Source organism: Heterodontus francisci, chromosome 22 (assembly GCF_036365525.1).
Source record: "Heterodontus francisci isolate sHetFra1 chromosome 22, sHetFra1.hap1, whole genome shotgun sequence".
Lineage (NCBI taxonomy): Eukaryota > Metazoa > Chordata > Chondrichthyes > Heterodontiformes > Heterodontidae > Heterodontus > Heterodontus francisci.
The window spans coordinates 48,837,525-48,859,647 of record NC_090392.1 but is presented as its reverse complement, the minus strand read 5'-3'; the positions used below and the strand labels follow the sequence as shown (position 1 = coordinate 48,859,647).

General features: G+C 43.4%; 1 protein-coding gene across 2 annotated transcripts in view; it reads right to left on the bottom strand.

Moving 5' to 3' along the window:
• Positions 1-5,203: 5,203 nt before the first annotated feature.
• srpra (SRP receptor subunit alpha) overlaps positions 5,204-22,123 on the bottom strand; it is a 59,510-nt gene continuing 42,590 nt past the window's right edge. For both annotated transcript variants that reach the window (XM_068053796.1, XM_068053797.1), the window contains exons 10-14: positions 19,212-19,384; positions 17,351-17,564; positions 11,168-11,331; positions 8,444-8,542; positions 5,204-5,704 (exon numbers count right to left, since the gene is read on the bottom strand). In XM_068053796.1, coding sequence (XP_067909897.1) covers positions 5,576-5,704; positions 8,444-8,542; positions 11,168-11,331; positions 17,351-17,564; positions 19,212-19,384 — 779 coding nt within the window. In that variant the 3' untranslated portion in view covers positions 5,204-5,575. The remainder of the gene's footprint in view (positions 5,705-8,443; positions 8,543-11,167; positions 11,332-17,350; positions 17,565-19,211; positions 19,385-22,123) is intronic.

The following is a 22,123-nucleotide window of genomic DNA, read 5'->3' as shown; positions in this document are numbered from 1 at the left end:
TAATGGAATGTTAAACACCAGTATGGATCAAAAGAATATTGCTCCTGCTGCAAATTCCTATTGATGTGTTCATGAATTTTTGTGAAGGACCTTTACCAAAATCTAGTTACATACAAATAAGGGTATGAAAGATCTAGTGTGGGACAGGATCGCATAATGTTAAACCTGTCCTTTTATGGCTGGGGGAACCTGCATTCAATTTCTTTCCAAATTCTATCCCAGGGTTGATCTTGCCCACGGGTATAAACTGTACCCAGGGCTAGTCCTCATCCTTTCCAGGACTCCATGACTGGAGATGGGAAATTTCCCTTTGTCGTCTTCTGCAGAGCAGCCTTTTTAAAAACATCACGCTGTCAGTTTCACAGCTGACAGCTGCTGAAGCAGGAACACGCTTCCCAACTTTGACAGACTCAGGGTTTTCTGACTTTTTTTTAAAAAGCCTGCCGGAAAACCCCGAATCTGTCCAATGTTGGGAAGCATATTCCCGCTTCAGCAGTTGTGAAACTCAGTGTGATGTTTTTAAACAGACTAACCAACCACAAAGCTGCTGTGCTGAGCAAACTTGTAAAGAGAGGGGAGGGGGCAGAGAGAATAGAGAGAGAGGGAGGAAAACCGAGAGAGGGGGGAAGGGGTAACCCAAAATGAGGATAACACGGAGGCGGGGGGGGGGGGTGGGGGGGGGGAATGGGGTAGTACAGGGGGAGAGAGAGAGAGAAAGGTCTCTAACAGGTGGACATCTATCCAGAATATTCTGCATCACTGCATTAAGTATGTGGACAGAGATTGACTACTTATGCAAGCAAAAACAATGCCAGGTATGTAACTAAATCAGTTTTCAATTTAGTGATGACAAAGTAAGTCAATAAATTAGTCTTTTAAAGCTTCTTCACAAAAATGCACATTTGTTTTTATCGGCAAGATAAATTTTTAATGCCTTTATTTAGAGATACAGCACTGAAACAGGCCCTTCGGCCCACCAAGTCTGTGCCGACCAACAACCACCCATTTATACTAATCCTACATTAATTCCATATTCCCTACCACCTACCTACACTCGGACAATTTACAATGGCCAATTTAGCTATCAACCTGCAAGTCTTTGGCTGTGGGAGGAAACCGGAGCACCCGGCGGAAACCCACGCGGTCACGGGGAGAACTTGCAAACTCCGCACAGGCAGTACCCAGAACTGAATCGGGTCGCTGGAGCTGTGAGGCTGCGGTGCTAGCCCCTGTGCCGCCTGTTTATCTTTAAAAATTTGCTCACCAGACCCCCAGGATGAGCAAAAATCGTAATGTAGCCATCTGCCCAAAAAGGTTGAATAACCCTGCTCTATCCCATCAGTTTGCAAGCATCCTAAAGACATCAAATTAAATTGGGCAACTTCAGCCCAGTTTCTGGCAGGCACAAGTCTATAGCATAAAATGATGTGTTTCTCTCAGCCAGGCAGTGCTGGAACAAGTGTTTCTCACAACTCACTGCTACCTGAGTGATGTAATTTTAGTGTATTTTAATAATCAATTCCATCTTACAAGGAACGCGTTGCACTTCGCATAAAAGGCTGTCATGTCCCACTATGAACTGGAAGCTGCAGCCCTGCCTTTATTTTGCCCTTTACGGAATAGGAGGTTTCTACTGCACTTTCTTTCAGCCACTTGGAAAATGGAGTCACCAACACACCATTTAGAAGTTGAACTCAAGATTCAAGAATTAACCACGTAGATTCATTTATAGAAATTAAACAATTAGACCCTATAGGACTTAGGATAGCATGGTAGTCCTGCCAGTGGAAGGCCTGAGATAAACCAGGTTTGTTTGTATTGAGTCAGCAAGGGATTCAAAGTCCAGGACTGCAAAACTAGATCATCGTAATTGGGAACCACCCTCATCACTTCCTTCCCCTGGACCAGTGGAGCATCTGGTTTGGAGTGTGCTATTAGGACCAGCTGCTCTCACTTCCACCTTGACATTGGGGTACTTGTTCTCAAATCAGGACTCATTAGCTTCAGATGGTGCATTTACAAGGTAGAAATTATATAATTGGCATCATGCAGTTTCTTGCCTATAAATTATGCTTTGAACTTCTGATTTTTATCTGGTATTAAGAGACAAAGGTCTTTGGGTGTTTCTAACGAAGAACACTAGTGCCAATGAGTACTGATGTCTCAAGGAGCCTTGTTATACCAACACAAGTGCTAGGACCACTGCTTTTTTTTGGTATATATAAATGACTTGAAATACAGAGTAACATTTGTTGATACCAAACTTGGAGGTGTGGCAATCAGGTTGATACCATTTGCCTGCAACAGGACATAGATAGGTTAGCAGAATAGGCAGACAGAATTTAGTAGAGAAGGATGAGATGATGCAATTTGGAAAAAGGAACAGGGAGAGGCAATATAGACATAATAGTACAATTCTGAAGAGTGTGCAGGGATAGAGGAACCTAGCGGTTAATGTGCATAGATCTTTGAAAGTGGAGGGACCTATTGAGAGCATTTGGGATCTTAAGCTTCATAAAGAGAGGTATTGAGTACAAAAGTAGGGAAGTTATGCTGAACCTTTAGTTGTGGCTTAACCAGAGCTTTGCAGTATTGTGTCACCACACTTCAGGAAGTGTGTGAAGGTCCTTGAGAGGGTGCAGAGGAGATTTACCAGAATGGTACCAGGGATGAGGAATTTTAGCTAAAAGGTTAGGTTGGAGAAGCTGGGGTTGTTCTTGCAGTGAAGAAAGTTGTAGGGAGATCTGATAGAGATGTACAAGATTGACTGGTTTAGATAAGGTAGACAAAGAAATGCTGTTCCTGTTAGCTGATGGTACAAGGACTAAGGGATGCATTTAACATTTTGGGCAAGAGACGCAGGGTGAGATGAAAGTTTTCTACACAGCAAGTGGTAATGAGTTGGAACATGTTGCCGACGAGGGTGATGGAAGTGGAGATGATCAATGGTTTCGAAGGAAATTAGATGGACACTTGAAAATAAACTTATAGGGCAGGGGACTGGGACTGACTATTGCTCTAGAGAGCCAACCTGGACTCAATGGCATCCTCCTGTGCCTCTACAACTAAACTCAAACTTCCAGATGCCACATGTCCATTGGAGACCCCAATAAACCAGGGTTTACTCCTACAGCAGGTATGCTTCTCAGTAAATTTCCTAATATTGTAACTGATCCTACCTCCCCTCCGTAGACAGTGCAGCCAATTTTCAGACATCAAGGAAGTGTCAAAAGAAAAGGTAAAAACCATCTTTAAACAAAACTGCATACAACCATTAAAATGGCAACAATGAGAAGAGCTGCATCTTAGCCCAGGGAAGGTGCCTTTTCACAATGCAGAAAATGGGCAGCACAGTGGTTAGCACCGCAGCCTCACAGCTGCAGGGACCCGGGTTTGATTCTGGGTACTGCCTGTGCGGAGTTTGCGAGTTCTCCCTGTGACCGCGTGGGTTTTTGCCGGGTGCTCCGGTTTCCTCCCACAGCCAAAGACTTGCAGGTTGATAGGTAAATTGCTCCTAGTGTAGGTAGGGATTATGGGATTACTGCAGGGTTAGTATAAATGGGTGCTTGTTGGTCAGCACAGACTTGGTGGGCCAAAGGGCCTGTTTGTGCTGTATCTCTAAATATAAATATAAAAATAAGTTACAGGGACACAAACATATCAAAATAGACTGCATCCTAGCAATGTTCTCCTTTGAAGCTCTGATCTGATTCTGGAGAGGCAAGTGAAGGATGATGAATGAACAAAGGTAAGATATTCATTTTTTTTATATATTGAATACACCAAGCTCACTGGGCTTTCAATAATATTGGCTATTTGCCTCATTAGCTACCTATGCTCAGTCTGTATGTGGTTTTCCAGCACCATGCTCTTGGATTATTATTAGGTGGGTCCATGAGACTGACAGCACTTTGGTATTTTATCAGACTCTAGCAATCTTACTTACACCCAATATTCAGGTAACTTCAGGCTGTGTTGAGCCTGAATTTTCAGGTATAAATCCAGGAAACTTGCATGAGTAGTCTTTTGCATGGGGTGCAGAGCTATGTAAACGAGTGAGGGTTCTGGTAGACATTGCTCAAAAGTGGCAGAAATGAGAGGAAATTTGTACATGCAAACACAGCCTGGGGTGGGGCAGTCTTTTAATTAGGGATGCATCTAACCATTGAGCAATTAAAGCAAAAAGGGTACTGCCCCTTTAAAATATCAGGGAAAAACTAAAAATAGGTTGGAGTTTTTATTTCTTTGGGAAAAAAGACGTGACCTGATTAGAAGTTTTCAAAGTACAACAGGGTTTGATAGATTTGATTTAGGGAAGAGGTTTCCACTCAGTCTAAAATTAGCACTATAGTCACTAATAAATCAAAGAATTTTTAAAACTTCTTTACCTGGATTGGTAAGATGTGGAATGCTCAACCACATGGAGTAGTTGGTATGAATAACGTAGTTAAGGGGAAGCTACATAAGTACATGAGGGAGAAAGGAAAAGAATATATTGATAGGGTTAGATGAAAAGGGTTGGGAGGAGGCTGGTGTGCAGCATAAGCACCAGCAAAAACCAATTGGGCCAAATGGCCTGCCTTTGTGATCGGTTAAGTGCATCTTCTCTCAAAAACCAGCACAAGGCTGAAACAAAGAAATCTCAGCCAAATATTTTAGAGGTCAGGAGAGGGTCTGAAAAGTTTGAAATCATTGCTTATATACCCTGGTACAACACAGGCAAAGTTATTCAATAAGCTGTCCCTGCTTGTTGGCAACTATTTCTAAACAAATATTGATGGCAACTTTCAAACAAGAATATTCCATTGGTAACAGCAAGAGTGGGTGACTGGAGGAGACCTGCACAGAGTATTCTACCGGGCTAAAGTGAACTCAAGTAGAATCAGAACATTACAGCAGAGAATCATAAAAGCTGGAAATTCACAAGTATCCGCAAGTCAAGCCGTTCTGAGCAGGGAATCTCCCGCCCACCCTCCACCTCAAAGCGAAGGTGGAATTGCTCAGTTTCTAGCACTTTTTTATTGTAGTATTCCAGCAAATCTTTCCATCTCCATAAAAGGTGCTGAACGATATTCTATTTTCCAACAGTAAACAGAAAATACTGGCATCTTGTAAATCTGCACAAAAATGGGTGCTAGTTGTACCACCCACAGCTTGCAATCAAACCCGTAAAGGAACAGACACTTAACAGCTGAAACAAGGCCACAGCTGACAATTATAGCAGCTTTATTTAATAAATTCTCTTTACAATTTCTCTGCAATTCATAGGCAGCCAGTACTGAAGTTTATTGCACTAAGAATTAAAGACTTTTTAAAAAAAGGAAAAGCAGTGGATCTTTTTTCTCCATCAGTGAGGAAATGGTACACTTTGCTGTGCTTCCATGTGTTTTAAAAAAAATGCAAGTTGAGGGGGAGTTTGCAGCAGACTGATGCTGGAAATGATACAATTTGAACAAGTAACGCCACATAACGTATTCAGCAATGATCCTCCAATGTGCAGGGAGAAATCAGTGATAGACTGGAGATGAATTTAGTGGCAGTTGGGCTGCATTAAGACAGTAGTGAAAAGCAGGTATTAAGCCTTCATCAGAGCACTGACAACAGCCTTGGCATTGAGGCTGCGCAGGTCACTGTAGGTCTGTCCAGTTCCAACGAAGACTATTGGTTGGCCAGTGATGTAGGTCATAGAAATGGCAGCACCAACCTGAAACACAAGAGAAAAGCCTATAAATGTCAGATTAAGTGAATGGGCAACACTGGGATACAGCAGTAATGGGTACTAGTCTGTCACTGGTAGTGGGAACAATCTGACATGGTGAGTTATATGCATCGCACCGGAAATGTACATCATGGAGGCAAAACTGTGCCAAATGCATTTCAATGTAGGTAAATGTGAGACCATCTACTTTTGACTTAAAAGGATAGAGTATTTTTCTAAATGTTGAAAAGCTAGAAAACAGTGGCAATCCAAAGAGACTTTGGGGCCCAGATACATAGATTAAAATGCCATGAACAGGTACAGAAAATAATCAAAGAGGCTAATGGAAAGCTGGTCTTTATATCAACTAGAATACAAGGGAGTAGAAGTTATACTTAAGTTGTACAAAGCCTTGGTTAGACCACACCCGGATTACTGCAACCAGTTCTGGGCACCACACCTCAGGAAGGATATACTGATCTTGAGGGAGTGCAGTGTAGATTTACCAGAATGATGCTGAAATAGATTTGCAAATTTAACCTGCTGTTAAAACCAGATGAGAAAGGTGCCTAGAGGTCTTTTACTGTCTTCACCCGGTCTTATTGTAACAGGGTTCAATTTTTAAAGTGTTTTGATCTCCCACTTTGTGAATCCTTGTTCAACCTTTCCAATTATAAGGCAAAGAAATGAGCACACCAGGTTTTCTTAAGTTTAAAGAAAAGTGCAATTTATTAGAACTTAAACTCTAATTCGGTTAACGCCTATGGATACACACTGCACCCCAGGCTAGAATACATATGTGATACGCACATGCAAATAGAGACAGAAAAGAGAAGAAAAATAAAATGGAGAGATGAGGCAATCTCTGAAGGTTTTTTTTTTAAAAACTGTGTTTCGAGCTCGCTGTAGAGTCCTTGATTGTAGGTAGTCTTGCTTTTCGTTGGGGCCCAGTATTCTTCTTAAACCTTGTTCACTGTAGGAGACTTTTCTCTCTTGGGATTCATATATCTTCAATGGTTTCCGAAGCAGGTGAGTGAGACAAAAGCAGACAGGAGAAAGTACTTTTCCAGTCCAGGAGCGAACAGCTTTCTGAGTTTTAACCCTGTGGCCAGTACAAATTAAAAAAACTCCAACAGTCAGCCAGTCATGTGACTAAACTGGTCTGACCTCGTCTGTTTGTGTATTTGGCCATCTTAGTAGTTCACCTAGAATGCTTCAAGGTCTGGTAATCAAAAGTCCGTTGTGGATTAAATTGGAGCAGGGAATAGCTCCTTTGTCCTTTGAAGTACTGGCCGTTGATATGCTAATGTTTCTCTCCAGCCAAAGTCGACAATTGTTTTTTCAAGCAAGTTCTTTCACCAACTGTTTAAAATCAATGTTCATGTGGCAAAATTAATTTTCCTCATTCTTGGCAAGTGGAGGGCTTGCCTGACACTGTTAATTTGTAACTTGCACTGGGTTAGGGTGTTTATTGTAATTTTACATGTGGCCCACAGAGCTCCATTGTACATGGATGCACAGCAAAATATACCAGATGGTCTCCAAGGGTTAAGCTATGAGGAGAGATTAAACAAACTCGAGCTGTGCTTCCTGGAGATTAGAAGGTTAAGAGTTGATTTGATCGAAGTTTTTAAGTTAAGGGGAACAGACAGGGTCGATAGAAACTATTTATGCTGACTGGTGGAGTCTAGGACTGGGGGGCATAGTCTAAATATTAGAGCCATACTTTACAGGAATGAAGTTAAGAAATACTTCTACACAAAGGGCAGTAGAAATTTGGAACACTCTGCCACAAATGGCAATTGATGCTAGGTTAAGTGTTAATTTTAAAATCGAGTGATAGATTTTTGTTAACTAAAGGGATAGGGGGGGGAAAAGGCAGGAATATGGAGTTTGGTCATAGATCAGTAATGATCTCACGGAATGGCAGAACAAGCTTGAAGGACGACATATTAGAGTGATCTGTTAGTAATCATGGTGCATTACGAAGACCATCATTGGAAAGGGACTTGACATTACACAGTGTCTACAGGAGAGGAGTCCAAACTTTCTCTTCACGACCCTTTTATGTACAATGGAGCTCTGTGAGCCGCATGTAAAATTACAACAAACACCCCAACCCAGTGCAAGTTACAAATTAACAGGTTAAATTTGCAAACCTATTTCAGCAGCAAGGTAAATCACTGATTTGATGAACCACACTGTTTTAATAGACTGTCTCTGGCTCTGCTGAGATGCAGGACAGGGAAGAAACACCCAAATAAGGGCTTCTTGATCCTGATTTTGCAGAATCAGAAACTTACAACTGCTTTTTTCTCAAACTATGTAAGAAGTTAAATAGGAGTTTGGAAGGCCTTTAAGACATGACTGAAATTTGAGTTAGAATGGCAGAGAAATGTCATGAAGTAAGTTTTCTGGAGTTTATTATTGGCAGCAGAAAGACTGAACCATTTGGAAAGACGAGCTCAGCAGTTGTTGTAATTACAATCTGAATGTTTAACACTGTCTACGCTAGATCACATTTACAGTTCGCAGTCCAGGTCAAAGTTTAAAATGATTATGCTTACTCTGACCAGCATGAATAAAAAAACAGTTGAAAAAATCTCTATGTTTACAGAAGAACATAGTTGTGAGGCATTTGCACATAAGTGAACAAAGAACTCCACTACATCACACTGCAGTTGTACTAAATTCTAGTCTGGCAGAACAAAATTAACTTGGGACCACTAAGTACTAGAGTATTACCTTATCATCAATTGTATCGAATTTAGTCAGTACAATGCCATCAATCAACCGTGGTTTCTCAGCCACTGAATGGTCAGCCAGAGCCTGGTTAAACTTTACCTGAGGAGAGAGAAAAAGTCAGTACTTACAAACACACAGCACAGCAGCCCCCTACTGCAGCTGGTCTATGCAGGATTATTGCTGGATTTCAGTAAAGCATAGGAATTTTTTGAAAAACAGTGATAGCTCAGCTGGTGGAGTGGAGGACTACAGAGGAAAACAAAGCAATGACATCCATAGGTCGCTGGTTCAATTCCCGCTCAAAGGAGTGCCTCTCCTTTAAAAATAAGGGGTTGCCCATTTAAGACAGAGATGAGAATTTTTTCACTGAGGGTCATGAGTCTTTCGAACACTCTTCCTCAAAAGGCGGTGGAAGCAGAATCTTTGAATATTTTCAAGGCAGAAGTAGATAGATTCTTGATAAGCAAGGGGGTGGAAGGTTATTGGGGGTAGGCAGGAATATGGAATTGAGGTTACAATCAGATCAGCCATTTATTTATTTAGATACAGCACTGAAACAGGCCCTTCGGCCCACCGAGTCTGTGCCGACCAAGAACCACCCATTTATACTCACCCTACAGTAATCCCATATTCCCTACCACCTACCTACACTAGGGGCAATTTACGATGGCCAACTTACCTATCACCTGCAAGTCTTTGGTGGTGGGAAGAAACCAGAGCACCCGGCGAAAACCCACGCGGTCACAGGGAGAACTTGCAAACTCCGCACAGGCAGTACCCAGAATTGAACCCGGGTCCCTGGAGCTGTGAGGCTGCGGTGCTAACCACTGCGCCGCCCTCATGATTTGTTGAATGGCGGAACAGGTGCAAGGGGTGGAGTGGCCTACTCCTGCACCTAATTCATATGTTCGTATGTAACAGCTGTCAAGACAATTGTAGATTCTGTTCTTCCAAACTTGAACTGTGTCTGAAGATAACATTTTGAGCTGTATAACACTACAATGAACTGGTGTTGGCTACATATCTGTCATTGTAACACTAGTGTGAAGTGGTGGCTACAGGTCCAACATTGTAACACAAGGCTGACCGCAGAGAATGATCAGACAGCCACCTGATTAAGACATGCACAGTACAGGTCTGTCACGACAACACTAGGATACAGGTCGGTCACTGTACAGCACTGAGGTACGGTAGTAATGGGCACTAGTCTGTCACTTGTGGTGCAAGAAATCTGAGATGCTGAGTAAATGCATCACATTGCAAGTGTACATTAAGGGGATTTTGCCCACAGATGTTTAACCAGGACTTAAATGCGGTTAGGACCAGGTTCAAGAGGCTTTTAATAAACAATTAGTTTCCCCTCCTCAATTCACATTCCAGGCTGCTTTAAGCTAAAGTTAGGCTTCTCAATCTCACTGTTGGTGCAAAGCCTGCTGGCAGTGAAGTGAGGAAGGAAAGAGAGTCACCAAAAATTCAGTGAAAGGAAATCAATACTCATCATGTGGGTAAGTACAGTACAGGACCCAACCTACTGGTTGACGGGCAGCCAGATGGACACGAATCTGTATGATGCGGGTACAAGGAGGATTTCCCTCTCCAGAAGGCAGAGGTACAACATTCCTGGCAGAAGCTGACCACCAGGATCGATGCCCAGCATGCTCGAGCATCTTGGAAAAGATGCACAAGATGGCAGTACTGCTAAACAGAACCTGGGAATGCAGGATTATCCAACATCATGCATCAGGTAAACAACCCAAGACTGCATGCCACATATTGCTGCCCGCCAGTCTGTTTCAAAGTTACTGCTCACCCACATCAAGCTTGTTCGTCAAACACCACTTGACTGCATCTCAGATACAGTCACATCTCAGTAGACATACCTTCAAGGTGCAATGTAAAATCGAAAAGCTTGCTACTCTGACATTTTCCAAGACCATCACACTTCAAGTTGCTGAAAAGCTAACTGAGCTGTCTGATTTGTACTGACATCCGGGTCGGCCTGTGAATTGAACTTGTGCCTGTCATTACAAACAAGCTCCGATGCCAAAATCCTCTCCCCATCTTTTGTTTATTTGTTCCATAACCACACCCTTTTGCCTTGGACTCTTTTGCCTATCATTTAATCAATCCCTCCTGCCTTCCATCTCTTCACAAACCTTCCCTTTTGTTCCCTCCTCTTCCCCATTCCCACAACCACCACCCCCCACTTTCCCTGCCACTCTACTTGATTAAAAACTGTTAAATCTCCAACTTCTTCCAATTCTGATAAAAGACATCGACTTGAAGCATCAACTTTTTCTCTTGCAACAGATGCTGCCTGACCTGAATAACCTGAATATTTTCCAGCATTTTCTGTTATTGCCTCTTTTGATTATTTAGTAACTTAACTGTGACTTCCCTAGAGTAGTGAAACCCCCACTACCAAGGGTATATTACCAGACCATTGAACACTCAGAAATCACTTCTGGGTACATTAGCAGAGGCAAAAACTTTGGAATCATTTCCGGAATTGTTGTATGCTCTTAAAAGTTGATGGGGGAGGGGGGTGGAGGCAGCTATAGATTTCTTTCTTTCTGGGAGGATGACTTAGAATGGGCCAATGTGAGCTGTCAGCTCCCATCATCAAAAATCCATAGCCCAAGAGGTTGAATGAGTTGAGTATTTCCTGCCATATTGTACATGAATGAAACTTAAATCAAGAACCAAACAGCAGCTGATACTCACCAACTGATCCACAGCTTCGTTCCCCACCAATGCTTCACCAACAAACAGCACCAGATCGGGCACGTTAATGGCAATGAGTTTGGCAAGAGCAGTCATTAATGGGGTGTTGTCCTGCATACGGCCTGCGGTGTCCACCAGCACCACTTCAAAGTTCTGATTTCGAGCTGTGGAAGAAATGTGTACTTTAAACTTTATTCAGAGACAGGCGCTAGAGGTATAAACTGAATCAAGTGCAAGTGGTCTCGACCTAACTCCAGGCAAACAGGGTTCAAACAAGACAGCCTGGCTCAAGTAGACTGAAGCAAAAGGGTGGCCTTCTTTCAAATTTCCAAATGAAAATTCTTATTGTGGAAACTAGCCCAATCACCATCCATGGGAGAATCAAAGCAGCCCAGTTTCGACTCATTCCAGTGAAGGAAATCAGATAAGAAGTCAATTGTTGCTTCAGCTCTATATTGACACAGTACAAACATTGAGCACAATCCTGATTCTGCAGCTGTGCTGTGCCAGTGTTTGGACTGCACTGCCCACTTAGCTTGGGAAAGCGTCACTTGTTTAACAAAATGTGGCCTTGGAATCAATGTTTTCTTTTATTCATTTGTGGAATTAAGTGTCACTGGTAAAGCCAGCATTTATTACCCATTCCTAATTTCCCTTGAGAAGGTAATGGTGAGCTGCCTTAGAAACATAGAAAATAGGAGGAGTAGGCCATTCAACCCTTCGAACCTGCTCCGCCATTCATTATGATCATGGCTGATCATCCAACTCAGTAACCTGTTCCCGCTTTCCCCCCATATCCTTGATCCCTTTCGCCCCAAGAGCTATATCTAACTCCTTCTTGAAAACATACAATGTTTTGGACTGAACTGCTTTCAGTGGTAGCGAATTCTACAGGCTCACCACTCTGGTGAAGAAATTTCTCCTCATCTCAGTCCTGAAAGGTTTACCCCGTATCCTTAGACTATGACCCCTGGTTCTGGACTCCCCCACTATCGGGAGCATCCTTCCTGCATCTACCCTGTCAAGTCCTGTTAGAATTTTATATCTTTCTATGAGATCCCCCCTCATTCTTCTGAACTCCAGCGAATATAATCCTAACCGATTCAATCTCTCCTCCTACGTCAGTCCTGCCATCCAGGAATCAGTCTGGTAAACCTTTGCTGCACTCCCTCTATAGCAAGAACATCCTTCCTCAGATAAGGAGATCAAAACTGCACACAATATTCCAGGTGTGGCCTCACCAAAGCCCTGTATAATTGCAGCAAGACATCCCAGCTCCTGTACTCAAATCCTCTCACTATGAAGGCCAACATACGATTTGCCCTTTTTACCATCTGTTGGACCTGCATGCTTACCTTCAGTGACTGGTATATGAGAACACCCAGGTCTCGCTGCATATTCCCCTCTCAGTTTATAGCCATTTAGATAATCTGCCTTCCTGTTTTTGCTACCAAAGTGGATAACCTCACATTTATCCACATTATACTGCATCTGCCATGCATTAGCCCACTGACTCAACTTGCCCAAATCACCCTGAAGCCTCTCTGCAACCTCCTCACAACTTACCCTCCCACTTAGTTTTGTGTCACCTGCAAATTTGGAGATATTACATTTAGTTCCCTCATCTAAATCATTAATGTATATTGTGAATAGCTGGGGTCCTAGCACCGATCCCTGCGGTACCCCACTAGTCACTGCCTGCCATTTATCCCTACTCTTTGTTTCCTGTCTGCCAACCAATTTTCTATCCATTGCAATACACTACCCCCAATCCCATGCGCTTTAATTTTACACCATAATCTCTTATGTGGGACTTTGTCGAAAGCCTTCTGAAAGTCCAAATAAACCACATCCACTGGCTCCCCCTCCAACTCAACTAGTTACATTCTCAAAGAATTCTAGTAGATTTGTCAAGTATGATTTCAATTTCGTAAATCCATGCTGACTCTGCCCGATTCTACCACTGTTCTCCAAGTGCTCTGCTATAAAATCTTTGATGATGGACTCCAGAATTTCCCCCACTACCAACGTCAGGCTGACTGGTCCACAATTGTCTGCTTTCTCTCTACCTCCCTTTTTAAATAGTGGGGTTACATTAGCTACCGTCCAATCTGTAGGAACTGTTCCAGAGTCTATAGAATCTTGCAAGATGACCACCAATGCATCCACTATTTCTAGGGCAATTTCCTGAAGTGCTCTGGGATGCATACCATCAGGCCCTGGGGATTTATCGGCCTTCAATCTCACCAATTTCCCCAACACCATTTCTCTACTAATACTGATTTCCTTCAGTTCCTCTCTCTCACTAAGCCCCGTGTTCCCCAACATTTCTGGTATGATATTTGTGTCCTCCTTAGTGAAGGCAGAACCAAAGTATGCATTTAGTTGGTCAGCCATTTCTTTGTTCCCCATAATAAATTCCCCTGTTTCTGACTGTAAGGGATCTACATTTGTCTTCAATCTTTCTCTCTTCACATACCTATAGAAACTTTTACAGTCAGTTTTTATGTTCCCCGCAAGCTTGCTCTTGTACTCTATTTTCCCTTCTTAATCAATCTCTTGGTCCTCCTTTGCTGAATTCTAAACTGCTCCCAATCCACAGGTCTGTTTGTTCTCGCAAATTTATATGCCTCTTCCTTGGATCTAATGCTATCTTTAATTTCCCTAGTAAACCATTGTTTGGCTACCTTTCCCATTTTACTTTTGTACCAGACAGGGATTAACAATTGTTGCAGTTCATCCATGCGCTCTTTAAATGTTTGCCATTGCCTATCCATCATCCCTTTAAGTAACGTTTTCCAATCCATCATAGCCAACTCGCGCCTCATACCTTCATAGTTTCCTTTACTAAAATTACTAAAACACTAGTCTCAAAATCAACTACGTCACTCTCCATCTTGATGAAGAATTCTATCATATTATGGTCGCTCATCTCCAAGGGGTCTCGCACCACTAGATTGTAAATTATTCCTCTGTACACAATACCCAGTCTAGGGTGGCCTATTCTCTAGTTGGTTCAACATATTGGTCCAGAAAACCATCCAGTATACACTCCAAGAATTCTTCCTCTACGGTATTGTGACTAATTTGATTTGTCCCCCCTCCTCTGACTCCTTGCAATGGTTCCCATCCCCCTGCCATTTTAGTTTAAACCCTCCCCAACCACTCTAGCAAATACTCCCCCTAGCACATCAGTCCCAGTCCTGCCCAGGTGTAACCTGCCTAGTTTGTACTGGTTCCACCTCCCCCAGAACCAGTCCCAGGAATCTAAAACCCTCCCCCTCACACCATCTCTTCAGCCACATATTCATCCGATATATCCTGCTATTTCTACGCTGACTAGCACGTGGCACTGATAGTAATCCTGAGATCACTACTTTTGAGGTCCTGCTTTTCAACTCACTACTCAGCTCCCTATATTCTGCTTTTAGGATTTCATCCTTTTTTAAAAAATCTATGTCGTTTGTACCAATGTGTACCACGACCACTGGCTGTTCACCCTCCCCTTTCAGAATGTCTTGTAACCGCTCTGAGACATCCTTGACCCGAGCACCAAGGAGGCAACATACCATCCTGGAGTCTCTTTTACAGCCACAGAAACACCTATCTATTCCCCTTCCAATTGAATCCCCTATAACTATTGCATTCCCACACTTTTTGCTCTTCCCGTGCAGTAGAGCCAACCATGGTGCAACGAATTGGGCTGTTGCTGCTTTTCCCCCCCCGAGAGGCCATTCTCCCCCCCCCCCCACCCCCCTCAAACAGTATCCAAAGCAGTATATCTGCTTTGCAGGGGAATAGCCACAGGAGATTCCTGAACTGCCAGCCTAGTCCTCTTGCTCTGCCTGGTGGTCACCCATTCCCTTCCTGCCTGTGGAGTCTGAGCCTGCGGTGTGACCACCTCTCTATACGTGCTATCCACGATACTCTCCACCTCGGAAATGCTCCACATTGTCCCCAGCTGCTGCTCCTGCTCCAAAACCCGGGCTTCCAGGAGCTGCAGCTGGAGACACTTCCTGCACACATGCTGGTCCCGGGCACTGGAAATGTCCCCGGCTTCCGACATGGAGCGCACACGGCTTTGAGTGCTCCTGCCATGACTTAACCCTTTAAATTAAACCTTTTGGAAGATCTTAATATCAAATAATATCAATTACTCTAGGGCCCTTCTTCCCTGGTCCTCGTTACTACAGAACCCCCTAAAAAATACAGTACTTACTATAGTGCTGTATCTCTAAATAAATAAATAAATATGAAATAAACTGTAAACCTTTCTTACCTTAGATACTTACCCAGCTATTTAGAGCTATTCCCTAACAGCAGTGATTCACCTTGCAGTTTCCTCTGACATCACTGTTGGCTTTTTTTTCCCTTTTTTCAAAATTCCGGCACGCTGGAAGAGGTCCGACTGTTCTCCGCTCCTGAAGGTAAGTGAAGGGCCCGAGCCTCGCGCTGAATTTATCCGCTCCCGGTTCTGGTTGTTTCCACACAGGTCCGACTGCTCTCCGCTCCTGAAGGTAAGCCTTCTTGAAGTGCTGCACTTGATGTGGTGTAGGTACATCCACAGTGCTGTTAGGGAGGGAGTTTCAGGATTTTGACCCAGCGACAGTGAAGGAACTGCGATATAGTTCCAGGTCAGGATGGTGCGTGGCTTGGAGGGAACTTGCAGGTGGTGGTGTTTCCATGTGTCTACCACTTCCTGGTGGTAGAAGTTGCAGGCTTGAAAGGTGAAGGAGTCTTGGTGAGTTGCTACAACACATCTTGTAGATGGTACATGCTGTAGCCAGTGTGGCGGTGGTAGAGAGAGCGAATGCTTAAGGTGGTGGATGGGACGCCGATTAAGTGGGCTGCTTGGTCTTGGATGGGTCGAGTTTCGAGAGTTGTTGGAGCTGCGCTCATCCAGGCACGTGGAGCGTATTCCATCATACTCCTGACTTGGTGCCCTGTAGATGGTGGGCATGCTGTAGTGAGGATTTTTGACACCTATCTATACTAATGCTTTGTCTTTCAACACACCATTAACATATTGTTTGCCTTTGCTCCATGACCTTGTCCTATCTACACCTTCTCCTTGGTTATCTCTTGCCCCACCCCCACTTTACTTGTTTAAAACCTTTCACATTTCTAATACCTGCTAGTTCTGAAGAAGGGTCACTGACCTGAAATGTTAACTCTGCTTCTCTCTCCACAGATGCTGCCAGACCTGCTGAGTATTTCCAGCATTTCTTGCTTTTATTTCAGATTTCCAGCATCCGCAGTATTTTGCTTTTATTTTAGTGAGGACTGATACCTGGGGGCCCAAATTTCAGGCCCTTTGCCGAGGTATTATCAATGCTCAGTTGACAGAGCTATATGCATACCACAATGAGCTGTAGGAGTGCTTTGTGAAATGTGTGTTAATCACATGTTCATAGGTGGGATGCATAATTGAGCCCCCCATTTCTACAAAGATGCCCATTTTTCCCACCTGACTATTTGGAAAATATACAGAAAAAAATTCCCTAGGTCTTCTATCCATTGGATTTCCTACACTTGTGGAAACTACAAAATGGCTTCCAAAAGTCTAAAAACTTCTACAGAAAATTGACTTCAATCCCAGTCTTGCTACATTGTGTACTATCAGGTTATATACTATCAATCTCAGGGGCCAGAGTACAGTTAAAAAACAGGAGACAGAAATAACTTTCTGTAAGTCACAAGAAAATGGCAACATTTAGGATCAAAAGAAAAGACTTGTATTGAAAGAGCACATCACATGCCCCCGAAACATCTCAAAGTGCCTCAGACAATGACGAATCTTGAACAACAGTAACTATTGCTATTTAGGCAAACATGGCAGCTGCTTTTGGACACAAGATCTGACAAGATGAATGACCCATTAATTTGATTTTGATAGCATTGGGTGAAAGAGAAATGTTGATTTAATCACTGGGAGGACACCATACTATTCTTTGAATAGTGCAGATAGGATCTCAGTTTAACATCGCTTCCAAAAAAATAACTGACAATGCAGTTGTACTCCCTCGGTACTGGGTTCTCAGATATAGCGAATAGCTACTGGGGTAAGTCCTGAAGGGTACAATAATGTATGCAAAGCGATGTCTCAGCAAGTAGTGAGCAACTTCAGAAGGGAAGGGAAATAGTAGTAAGTGGGCAAAAAGTTACAGGTCTTCCAAAAATTACCAAATGCGATGGCCTCCAACGCAATGCCAGCAGCATCCTTCCCATATCCCCTTTCAAAGAGCTGAACCATGTTCTGGCCATTGTGTTCCTCTGGTGGGTGCAGGGCGCTCAGGCGGCGAGCATGGGTGCGAAGCTGCTCTACAGCTCCGGCTCGGAAAGTGTCACAAGCAGCGATGAGTACCCGGAATCCATTCTCCATCAGCCAGAAGGTTATCTGCAGGAAGCAAAGAGCATGTGTTAAATTTCCTATTAGTTTAGGTGAGGCCTCCTTCACAAAATTATAAGACCCTCTTGTTCTGATGCTACTGATCTATTTTTGTTTCCGATTTCCAGCATTTGAAGCTTTTCTGTTTACCTCCACAGATCTCCCATCGCTCTTGCTGATAAGGGGCTGGAGAATGTGCTGTCTATTGGCAGCAATTGTCTCTCCATGTCTAGTAGAGGAAGACATACCTTTCTGCCCATCTCAATCACCCCAGCAGGGCACTTCTTTCGCTCTTCCTCCCCAATAACCTTGTCAATAAAGTTTATCCTTTCAGCGGTTTCCCCTCTCACTATGCCCAGGTCTGTCCCCCATACAACAGGATCTCTGGCTTTTAGCTGCCCAACCACCCGAGAGTTTTTCTCTGCCTGCCTATCTCTCTGTCCCTCACACCCCAATGATCCCTCGCCAATTGCCCGCTATACCAGGTCTCAAGTGTAACACTGTTTCTCTCCCTACCTATAACTCAGTAGCCGATTACACAAGGCCACAGCACTACTGAAACAAATAAAACCCTTTATTGAAGAAAAACTCCTTTGTGTGTCACTTCTTTGAGGAGCCTCATTGGTTACTTGATAAGAAGCTGTTTCTATATGTGCTGGAACTCTTGGGAACTGCAACATCAGAATTCGAAATTTGTTGAGGGGCTGGGGTGGGGGGAGCAGAGGAGAGAGAAGTCAGCTGTTTGGCAGTAAATTGTGCAATATGGAGGGTGCGGGAGGTAGGAAAAGGGTGTACCCAGAGTCTATAATTATGCTATCCTACTATCTTATGTGCTGTTATAACTTGCATTTAGATAGTGCCCATAACGTAGATAAAACATCCCAAGGTGCTTCACAGAGGTTTAAGGGAAAAAAATGGACACAGCCGAAGAAGAGTGACCATAAGCTTGACTGAACAGACTCTTTTGGGAGAATCTTAAAGGGGGGAAAGCGAGGTAGACAGGCAGAGGAATGCAAGCAGGAAATTCCAGGAGGGGTTGATCAGATGGGAGTTGTAGGGCTGGAGGAGGCGACAAATATAGGAAGGAACAAGGCCATGTAGGGATTTAAAGACAAGGATAAGAATTTTAAATTGGTGGCATGGGAAGATCTGAAGCCAATGTAGGTCGGTAAGTATAGGAGTGATGTGTGAGCAGGTTAAGTTATAGGGAGCAGATTTGGATGATCTGAAGTTTACAAAAGGTTGGATGGTGGGAAACCGAGCAGGAGACTATTGAATCTAGAGGTGACAAAAGAATAGATGAATGTTTCAGCAGCAGTTCGGCTGAACCAGGGATGCTGACCGATTATGTTACAAAGGTGGAAGCAAGAAGTCTTTGAAATGGAGAAGAAACACAGCTCAGAGCTGAACAGTCAGGTTCAGTCAGAAGGGAGAAAGATGCCAAGACCAGAGACAAACACAAGTACTCAAAGCATTGGCTGTTGTTTGACCTTGGAAAATAAAATGACTTGACAAATGGCATCGGGGTGAGGGGTAGGGAAATGCTGAAACCCACTTAGTTGTTGCTGCTCTTGTATTTGTGACTCTTCCAACTCTACCATCTTGTGTACAACTGGCACGTTGCTGCAACACCAATACATTTTATTGATGCCTGACCTTGGCAAGGTTGGTAGACTTTCCAACTCCGTTCACACCGCAGAAAGTAACAACGAAGGGACGGCTCTGTTTTCGAGCTTCTATGATATCGCGCAAGATATCGACACGCCTCTTTGGCTGTAGGATCTGGACGAGAGAATCCTGTAAGGCCTGCTTTACTGTCGAGGTCACTGCTGTTAGAGCACAGAGAAAAACATGCTCAGTTAGGGGGAAGGCATATCAAGAGAAAGGACTTAAAGAAAACAGGTTGGCATTTTCTTCTCCCCCACTGTTAATTGTGTATCAATTGTTTAATTATATGCAGATGGAGAGGGTTAACTGGGGTCTGACTTGAGCACTTATAAAGGAGACGCTTACTGAGACTGGTGGAAGGTTTGAGTGAGGAGCTCATGTTTGTAATCTTTTTACTCTGTATGATAAATGTGAAATGGAGTAAAGATAGGCTCCAGCATTGTCGTTCCACAACAAGCTTGCAACCCCACCTCCTTTCCTGAAGCTACTAGTTATCAGTTGCACTAGCAGCCTTGCAGTACTGCATCGAAGATGCCAGTCTACCAATTAGCATTGTTAACAAGCTTTCCTACCTTTCTGGGTAGGGAGATGTGGGAAAACGGAGATGCAACACAGCTGAGCCCTACCCATTCTTAACCCAGTGTTTCTACACAAGTGAGTTCCAGCAGGAATCACTGCCCATCTTTCAGAAGCAGAAACTGTGGCTAGTTTTCTCTCCCTACCCCAGAACAAATGGCAAGATCACCTAATTCTGCAGATACTATCACTAAACAAGTCTGCACACCCAGAGCCAGAAGCTGCCTCTAGAGGCATATATCACATACTGTGCTAAGTCCCAAGGAGACCAGAAAAGGATGACAATAAACAGGGCACAGTTACAGGAATTAAAACTACAGGTAATAACAGGGTGCAGATTCAAGGCAATCGCACTGCAAGTTAATTTCAGTTCCTTAACTTTACACATGTTTTTCATTTATTTGGTTGATAATGTACTCATGTAAACTTTAACACAAACGTTTTAGTAACAAGATTTATTCTACCGCTGCAGCTGTTCCAACTTCTATCATTTTACCTTTGCAGTTAGATCAATTCGCACAGTAAACCATGTCCCAGATGACAACTGGAAACTGACTGCAATTCCATGCACATCACTGAGTCTTCTCTCAGGATCTGTGTTTTGGTGCGTGTGAAACTTGTGTACGTGATGAAGGCAAGACAAAGGAAGTCATTCGTAAATGCAATAGCCTCCATTAGGAAAGAGCTCCCTTACAATGACAGACATCTCCAATGAGGTCATTCAGCCTATCGACTCCATGCCAGCTCTCTATAGAGCAATCCAATCAGCCCCTTTCCCCCTATCTAGTCCAATAACCCTGCATGTCTATGTCCCTCAAGTGGCCATCCAATTTCCTGTTGAAATAATTTTCCCCTGCTTCCTCCACCCTCGTAGGCAGCAAATTCCATGTCATTACCACTCACTGCATAAAAACGTTCTTCCTCACATTCCCCCCTGCATCTGTGTCCCCTAGTCCTTGTACCATCATGGGAACAGCTTTTCTTTGTCTACCTTATCTAAACCTGTCATAATCTTGTACATCTCTATCTAATCTTCCTTCAATCTCCTCTGCTCCTATGAGAACTCCTCCAGCTTCTCTAACTTCAGCCAACTTTTTATCCAAGCTGACATGGACCCTCCTATTCCATGAACCTTAGTTAACCAGCCTTTTGTGGTACTTTGTCACATGCTTTCTTAAAATCCACATCGACAACATCCATTGCTTTCCCTTTATCAGGCTAGGGACCTCACAAGAACCACATATATTAAGTCTAAATTAGGTTGGCTGTGCATTAGCTTTACAGCAGTAAAAAAAAAAAGACTTGCATTTATGTAGCGCTTTTCACAACCACCGAATATCTCAAAGCGCTTTACAGCCAATGAAGTACTTTAAAAATGTGGACACTGTTGTAATGTAGGAAACGCAGCAGTCAATTTGCGCACAGCAAATTCCCACAAACAGCAATATAATAACAGATGTTGATGTTGATGGAGCGATAAATATTGGCCAGGACACCAGGGGTAACTCCCCTGCTCTTCTTCTGCCATGGGATCTTTTACATCCACCCGAGCAGACAGATGGGGTCTCGGTTTAACTTCGCATCCAAAAGATGGCACATCTGACAGTGTGGCACTCCCTCAGTACTGCACTGGAATGTCAACCTTGATTTTTGTGCTCAAGCCCTGGAGTTGGACTTAAACCCAGAACCTTGTGACTCAAAAGGTCAGAAAGCTAACAACTGAGCTACGGTTGACACTTTTGGAAGGACCATTTTGAAAGGCCACAGGGCACAACAGAATGCTATCAGTATGGGCGATAGTGGACTGTCCAACCTAATAGTGACATACCATGGACTTTGGAGAAGGGCTGAGGTTACAACTTTTCATTAAATGGAAACATGGTTTCTGTAGGCTTGACTAGCATTTCTCATTGCAATGAAGCTAAAAGATAGTTCCGAATATATTTAAAGTAGATTTACAGTTTAACGGCATGGGAGCAGATTATATAATAGGAACATAGGAGCAGGAGTAGGTCATTCAGCCCATCAAGTCTGCCCTGCTATTCAATACAATCATGGCTGATCATCCACTTCAATGCCTTCTTCCCACACTATCCTCATAGCCCATTTTGTCATTGGTATTTAGAAATTTGTCAATCTCTGCTTTAAACATACTCAATGACTGAATTTCCACAGACCTCTGGGGTACAGAATTCCAAAGATTCACAACCCTCGGAGTAAAGAAATTTCTCATCTCTGTTCTAAGTGGCTTCCCCCTTATTTTGAAATTGTGTCCCCTGGTTCTAGACTCCCCAGCCAGGGGACACATCTTAGCTGCATCTACC